The 8506-nt window shown below is 47.2% G+C and overlaps 1 protein-coding gene across 1 annotated transcript in view; it reads right to left on the bottom strand.

Moving 5' to 3' along the window:
* Positions 1 to 3866: 3866 nt before the first annotated feature.
* Positions 3867 to 8506, bottom strand: part of Ahcy (adenosylhomocysteinase) — a 15676-nt gene continuing 11036 nt past the window's right edge. The window contains exons 6-9 of the mRNA XM_031373272.1: positions 8440 to 8501; positions 8228 to 8345; positions 6334 to 6528; positions 3867 to 4719 (exon numbers count right to left, since the gene is read on the bottom strand). Of these exons, the coding sequence (XP_031229132.1) occupies positions 4588 to 4719; positions 6334 to 6528; positions 8228 to 8345; positions 8440 to 8501 (507 nt within the window). The 3' untranslated portion in view covers positions 3867 to 4587. The remainder of the gene's footprint in view (positions 4720 to 6333; positions 6529 to 8227; positions 8346 to 8439; positions 8502 to 8506) is intronic.

Consider the following 8506-nt stretch of genomic DNA (forward strand, 5'->3'; position numbering starts at 1 on the left):
GTCGATCGAGGAACTGAGTTGGTGAAGTCCAGATTACATGAACACCCCTGGTTGCCTCAAGCAAGTTCTGTGGCTTTGTCTCCTGGGATAGTGGCTGAGTCTCTTGGGTGGGAATCTGGCTTCCTGGAGTTTCAGATCTCCAAGGCTGAGCAAACCACTGCCTGCTGCGTCCTGGAGTTCTCACTGGTATCAGTAGCCCCATGATCTTTCCTGGGTTTCATAGTTCACACTTCCTCCAGCCCTCCAGGCTCATTACTTCTGTTCCAACTAAGACCTGAAAAGAGGATCCTTGGATCACAAGCCTTAGGAGTCTCCCAACAGCCTGACAGTGGAGGCAGGCAGTACCCAGACCTGCAAGGTGACTTCAGATAAAGTTGCTGAAGCTTTGGGGTGCCATCTCTCCATATCTAAACTCTTTCTACTTTTGCAAGGCTCTAACTCTAAGGTATTTCTTAAGGTTCTAGCCGCCTGATTTGCTGCCTGACACAAAGGCAGACACCAGGCACTGAATCTTTTAGCCTGGCTTTCTTCAGAGCCGACAATCTGAGAAGATCGTGTGTGTGTGTGTGTGTGTGTGTGTGTGTGTGTGTGTGTGTGTGCGCACGAGCAAGTGCGTGCACGTGCCCTCCCATCTGTAAGGTCTGGTTTCCATTTCATTAGCCAGAACATGACATAGGAAGAGAAACAGAGGCTGTCACTCCAGAGCTGAGCCTTGTCCTCTGGTCAAGTGTCAAGTGGTTTGTGGTGTAGGTGCATCTCTCCTTATCCCCTCTCTGTAGCAGGGGACGGATGGCTTTCCCTCTTTATCGTTTCTGTGTACATGGGAGGGTTCGCACACAAGGCCACTGAGCCTTGCATTCCTCCCTCGTGGCTGTTTGACATCTAGGTGGAAGGCTAACTCAGAATAAACATTTGCAATGTGGAGAGAGGATAGGCCTTCCTACAGTAGAACACAAAGGTGCTTTTATAAAATATGATAAGCATTGTCCAGATCTCAATAGTCTAAATTCCTTGCCCTCTCAACAACTTCCTCCGCTCCCTCACCCCCACCCTCAAAAATTTGATATAGAACTTGAGCTTCAAAGTGACAACCTGAGATATTTCTGTCACTATTCTAAGTAGCATGACTTAGTTCTCCTTAACCCCTAAATCACTGCCTCCCAAACCCACAGTTGGGGTACAGGGAAAGCATAACGAAGGCCAGGCCAGATTCTGCAGGGCCCTTAGCTAATTCTCCTCATGAAACTTTTGACAAGGAGCCTCAACACCAGCCACGGAGGTGGAGGAGGCAGGAGACATGCCATCCTTCACTATGGGTACCTGATCGAGGTCACACCTGCGACAGAGTAGCACACCTGAGGGCAGAGCTACATCCAAGACCAGATGTGGAAGTTTTGTTATTTTTTTTAAGAAAAGGTTCTGAAAACAAGATATCTCTAAAGAAAGGAAAAGCCAGGCTAACAGAAACCAGAAGCCCCAGAGGACAGGTCCTCTCCACCACAGGACTCTCACAGACCAACACCTGGGAAAGTACTTGCCCCAAATGCAGGGAGACAGATTTGAGGGGAAGTGCTCACACTGTGCTGAACCATTGGAGGTTCAGCATAGCTGCTGTCTACAGGACCTCTGGCTCAGAGTAGCATCCTCATCTACTAAAATCCATCATGGTAAAGTCAAGGTAGAGTGAAGCAGCCCTTTCTCTTAGGGGCCTGAGATCCAGTTACTTGGCTCCCAGGCCCCTAACCCTGGGCCTGTGGTATAGGTCCTGGATTTTGGTTCTAAGAATCCAACCTAATAACAGCTAGCTCATCTGCATGGTCTCTCTCAGTGCCTCAGAGTCCAAGACTATTAAGTTCACATGAAGAATGAGTAAGATCTTTAAAAATGTCCCCGTTAGTGATAGGTACCCCTATGATCCTAGCACTCCAGAAACGGAGGCAGAATTTCTGCAAATTCAGGGTCAGTCTGTGCTACATAGCAAAGCCATTTCAAAACAAAGGTATATTTGATCTAAAACCTAACTTATAATTAATGTGCAGGAAATAGTATTGAGAGCTGGGTGGTGATAATGCACACCTTTAATCCCAGCACTCAAAAGGTAGAGGCAGGCAGTTTGAAGCCAAACTGGTCTACAGAGTGAGTCCCAGGACAGCTAGAGCTAAACAGAAAAACCCTGGCTTGAGAAAAAAACAAAAACAAAAAAACATAAACATAAAGTGGAGGGAGGGAGGGTATGGGAATAGATCTTTTTTTCCCTCATGAATTAGGCTTGCTTCTCATTCTCTGAATACCTTATGCCTTTTATTCAGTAGATTTTGCTCTTATCCACCTGTCATTACCTGGTTTTTTTTGGGGGGTGGGGTGGGGGGAGACAAGGTCTTACATAGCTCAAGCTGTTCTCAACTTCCCAGGTACTCAAGGTTGACCCTGAACCCAACCCCCCTGCTCCCACTTCCTAGTGCAGGGATCACATCATTGTCCATCATTCAGGATGTCCATCATTCAGACCTATTTTGTCATTTTATGGTGATCACTTGAAGAGTGAGTCCAATTTTGCACTTACTGAAATTTATAAATGATTTTCAGCAAAGTCATTTACTCATGTAATCTGTGAACTTTCAGTTACATATACTGCAGGGAGGTAACCTGGAAGTGAGCATTTTCAGTCTCTGGGCCTGTGACAGTAGGGCTCAGTCAAGTGAGAGGAGCTGAGGGTGGAGGTGATTGGTTTGTGTGTATGCCTGAGCCCTTTACTTGGTCCCTAGAACCCACATAAAGACAGAAGGCGAGGGGCTGGTGAGATGGCTCAGCGGGGAAGAGCACCGACTGCTCTTTGGAAGGTCAGGAGTTCAAATCCCAGCAACCACATGGTGGCTCACAACCACCCATAATGAGATCTGACGTCCTCGTCTGGTGCGTCTGAAGACAACTACAGTGTACTTACATATAGTAAATAAATAAATCTTTAAAAAAAAAAAAAGACAGAAGGCGAGAACAGATCTCACAAGGCCGTCCTCTGACCTACATGCACGCCTGTACTCGCTTCACACTGGCAGGAAGGAAGATCAGAAATGGAGTCACTCTGGCTGTATATATAGTTTGCCAGCCTGAGCCACTTTAGACCATCTCTCAAAAACAAACAAAAAACCTAAAACCCTGTTTGTTTGTTGTTGCTGTTTGAGACAGGGTTTCTCTGTGTAGTCCTGGCTGTCCTAGAACTCTGTGAGAACCCGTCCTTACCTGGACATCCCAGCTACCTATGTTTTTTTTTGTTTGTTTGTTTTTCGAGACAGGGTTTCTCTGTATAGCCCTGGCTGTCCTGGAACTCACTCTGTAGACCAGGCTGGCTTTGAACTCAGAAATCCGCCTGCCTCTGCCTCGGCCTCCCAAGTGCTGTGATTAAAGGTGTGCGCCACCACTGCCTGGCCCAGCCACCCACATTTAACTCTCACATTTCCTAGCATTTCTGCCAGGCTCGTCATTCAGCAGAGGGTACTTAAACCAGTCTCTAGTCATCCTGTGCTCGGGGCTTGTTTTTTATTTGCTTTCAAGGTCAACTGGGTTCAGTAAATTGATCACTTGGGCAAATAAGAGGGAGTTCTATTTCCCATACTTTTTTGTGTGATTCATATGATGAGATCCCTGAAGAGATGGTTCAGTGGGTAAGACCATCTGCACTTGTAAAAGCTACTCATGGCCATGTTCGACTCTAACCCCAGCACTGGGGTGAGGGGACCAGGGAAAGCAGAAACAGCTTAGCTCTAGTTCGGTGAGGGACCCTGTCTCAGAGGAACATAGAAGAGAGTCATGGGACACCTGGTGTCCTCCAGAAGCACAGGTATAGTATTTGCACACACATGCACATATGCCAGCCACACACTTAAATTTTAATAAAGGGCCAAAATTCTTTAGGCACTAGAAACTGTAGTTTATCCACCTTCCTTTGTTAACATTCTAAATAGTATATAAACATTATAAAACAATCTGTGACCTGGGCTTGTGATAGGAACCATCAATTATACAGTAGTGACAGGCCTTTTCCTATTTGTTTTTCTAGCCCCTTTCAGTCTCTGTCACTTGTCCTTTCTTGGTTAATCTATCCTAACCCTTGTGAAATAGGGACCAAAAAGAGTACCAATTCAGTATCATGAGGTTTAAGAGATGGCCCAAGCTCTCCGGAACCTTCAAACTCTAGGGGTTCCTACCCTTTGGCAGAGCTCCTTCTTGGGGCCTGGGCTGAGAAACCAGCGGATCTGTAAACCAAGCACACAGATCTAAAGACCAATTGAAGGTCTGGATGATAAGGTGCATGGGCTTGTGGCCATCATGAGCAACACCTAGCCTCAGGACTTCTAAGACTTCTGAGCTCCTGTCCCCAGTGGATGCCTCCCAGGTACCTCTCCATTCCCCCGCCACACCTAGAACAGTATGAGGGATACAGCAGAGGTCAAAGACAAAGTGACCAGCTCCAGCAGGGGTAAGGGAAGGGATGTGGGAGAGAAACACTGTCCAAGCTACTGCAAAGTTGGTAACATTTGCTCTTGGGAATGAGGATGGCAGCTGGAAGGTGAAGGGCAGTCCCGGCACTCAGTAGCGGTAGTGGTCAGGCTTGAAGGGGCCGTTAATGGGCATGCCCAGGTACTGGGCCTGCTTCTCAGTCAGCTTGGTCAGCTTCACGTTCAGCTTGCCCAGGTGGGCTTCAGCCACTGCCTCATCCAGCTGGGGAGAAACAGAAAAGCCAGGAGTTAATGTCATGCTCTAGTACCCTTACCTGCATCTTGCCAACAAACAAAACTGCTCTGACGGAGTGCTGGCAAGTGACACTACCCTCGTTACAACTCATTCTCTTCTCATGGCCAGCTTCAGTGCTCCCCGCATCAGAAGAAAGCCATGTATACCCATCAGATCATTCTGGTGGCACCACCAATTACGTCTCCTCTAATTAAAGCGCTAACCACAATGCTCCCTGGAATGAACAGGACATATTTTATTATCAACAGGGACACTCTCTACCAAGTCCTACCTCATAATGTCAGGATACTGACTACAGCCCAACCCAGAGTGCTTTTACATTCCAAAGCCGTTTTATGACTACTGTTCCTCAGAGCTTCACAAACATCCCCAAGAAATAGGAAGGAAAGGATATTGTCTATATTAACAGATGAAGAGCCTAAGGAAAGTGATAGAGTTCAAGCTAGATGCAAGATGGGCCTAGGCTGGAGTCCATATTAGAAGTGGAATAGAGCCAGGCAGTGGTGGCACACGCCTTTAATCCCAGCACTTGGGAGGCATAGGCAGGCAGATTTCTGAGTTCAAGGCCAGCCTGGTCTACAGAGTGAGTTCCAGGACAGAGGCCTCTCCTATGCCTGGGCACTCTCCTCAGAATGCCTTCTCTCTCACAGCACCTATACCAGTGTGCTACAGAAGCAGTGACCACCTGGACAGTTAGAACTGGGTTTCCAAAAACTCCTAAGAGCACACCCGCCTCTAAACCTTAGTTTCCTCCTTTGTAGGGCACACATAACGAATACACACCTTTTGAAGCTACCCTAAAGATCAGTGCCATTCACACTGTCATCATTAAGTAAGGTACCTAATAAACCTGCAGAAACATGCCCCGTTGTTAAGTACTAGGGGTGCAGCTAAGGGATATTTAGTAGCACTATGAGGACCTGGACTCCATGCCCAGCACCACAAAAATGAACAACCACCACCCCAAGACTGACATGGAGACTTTAATCCTAGGTCCCAGGTAGCAGAAGCAGACAGACCTGAGTCACGGCCAACCTGATCTACAAACCAAGTTCCAGGCTAGTCAGGGCTATAATGAGATCCTGTCTAAACACCAGATGAGTAAACCAAATGGGGCCTATTCATTTTTTTTTTTTTTAAACTACAATGTATTGCATTTATTTTTAAATTATTTCATATGAAGACCTTAATACATGACTTCTCTTCAGAGCTCAGAAGCCTTGTTCACTGGAGCTGTGTGCTAGGCTGGTGACAGCTAAGTGGCAAAGACCCCTTTACCTTCAACTTTTCAGTTTCCACTCAGCCTATTTTACCAACTTCCTGCCAATCCTTGTAAACATGTGGGAGATGCTCACCATCACTAAGAACTCTTGCCTTCACTTTACAGATGAATGGAGACACAGCTCCAAACCTGGTGAGTCACACTCCACAGCCAATGCCACTGTGCGTGTGCTCCAGGGAGCACTGAGGATGACAACTAAGAGGGCAGACAGACCCATCTTTATAAACTCTAGCAAGCTCGCACAGGGAGCCTAGGAATCAGCACATAAGCTTTGGCTTACGGTGAAGTCAAAAGCTTACCTTCTTAGGCAGAAAGTGAACCCCAACGGGGTATTTATCTGGGTGGGTCCACAGCTCAATCTGTGCCATCACCTGGTTCGTGAAGGAATTGCTCATCACAAAGCTGGGGTGGCCCATGGCACAACCCAGGTTGACCAGACGGCCTTCGGCCAGCAAGATGATGCGGCGCCCATTCTTTAGCCAGTAGCGGTCCACCTGCAAGGGCCCAGGGCAACAGTAAGGTGATGGGCGCTGCCCTTGCCTTTGTTCACCTCCTATGCTACACAAGATGGCCTGGAATGCCCCCAAACCACCCTTCAGAGCTAGCACACACAATTAAAGAGTAGCCAGTTCCCTAACAAGTCTGTTGTGAGAACTGAATGAACTTAGACCAATCAAGCACCTGCATTCTGTAGGTACTCGGGAGGTAGCAGCTGGTAGTCTATTCTGTCATATACTCTGTAACTAGTCCTTTGCACGTAGTACATGACTATCATTTAATACTTCATCTTCCCCCTTTCACACTGAAGGTTACAAGGCTGAGTCATCCGTTCAGAGCTGCACACTCACAAGTGGCTGCAAATTTGAGCCTGGACAGTTTGAGGCCAGATCTCACTCACACGCTCAGTTGCCATTAAAAAGCTGAATGCAGGATGGGGCGATGGCTCAGTAGGTAAAGCTGCTTGCCACCCAAGCTCAATCCTCAAGAGCCACACAGTAGAGAGGATCAACTCTGACAAGTTCTCCTCTTACCTCCACATGCAAGTATGCATGTGCTTACACACACACACACACACACACACACACACACATGTGCCTATACATATATATAGAAGGCTGAATGCAGGGATATAGCTCACTTGATAACAGAGTGCTTATCTAGCTTATATGAAGCACTGGGTTTAATCTCCAGCTCTACAAAGCTGAAAAGAGCTTAACTTAAAGCCGTTCTCAAGGGCTGGAGAGGTGACTCAGTGATCAAGAATACGGACTGCTCTTTCAGAGGTCCTGAGTTCAATTCCCAGCAACCACATGCTGGCTCACAACCATCGATACAGGGATTTGATGCCCTCTTCTGGCTTGCAGGTGTACATGCAGATAGAGTGTGTGTGGATATACATACATATATACATATATACATAAATAAATCTTTTTAAAAAGTTTTCAAGGAACGTTATTCTTATAATCAGACATTACTACTCTTATAGAAGTAAATAAATAAACCAACAATAAATAAAACATAAATAAAAATTGAGCCAGGCAGTGGTGGTGCACGAGTTTAATCCCAGCACTTGGGAGGCAGTAGCAGGCAGATTTCTGAGTTCAAGGCCAGCCTGGTCTACAGAGTGAGTTCTAGGACAGCCAGGGCAATACAGAAAAACCTGTAAAACCACCACCACCACCACCACCAAAACAAAACAAAACAAAACAAAAACAAAAACCTGCATATACCTAAAAGGACTCTCAAGTGCCCTGCAGCAAAGCTGTCCCTTCTCTCAGTAAGGACCTACTCTGCACAGACAGAAATTCAATGCCCCTTTCAGGTCCTCCCCCATCCTGACCCTGCTGCCAGTTCAGCCCACGCTCTTTGGCTGCCAGCATGCTTGACAAGTTATGAGCACCCTCAGAGTCTTGTCTCCTTGGCTGCCACTGTTTATGATCTTCACTCACAAGCACAACTGGGCTTTCTGAAACAGCAAGGTCACCATGTGACGCAATCTGCTGACACCTTCAGGGACTTCAGCAGCCGTAACCTCAGCTCTCAGAGATTCTTCAAACCCAGCTCTAGCCAGGCTTCTCCAATGCACACACCACTCTCTAGGCTGCGACATCTTCTGTGGTGGGCAACCGACAAGCCCGCTCATCCTCCCTAGCCCTTCACTGCCAGCCCGGCGGGAAGGCTAGGGCTTCTCACCTGAGGCTTGATGTTCACCTTCTCCACAGCATTCTCATTGAGCCACTTCACATCAATCTCCACATCGAAGTGTCCAATGTTACAAACAATGGCATCATCCTTCATCTGTTCAAAGTGCCTATGAGGGAGCCCAAACCCGTGAGAGACCAGAGACCAAGAGCAATCCCAAGCCATGTCCTCTTTGCTCCCCAGGACTCCCACGTGGTACCTACCGGCCAAGGATGATATCCACACAGCCTGTGGTAGTGACAAAGATGTTGCCCTCCTTACAGGCCTCAT

The sequence above is a fragment of the Mastomys coucha genome, unplaced genomic scaffold (genome assembly GCF_008632895.1).
Source record: "Mastomys coucha isolate ucsf_1 unplaced genomic scaffold, UCSF_Mcou_1 pScaffold15, whole genome shotgun sequence".
NCBI lineage: Eukaryota > Metazoa > Chordata > Mammalia > Rodentia > Muridae > Mastomys > Mastomys coucha.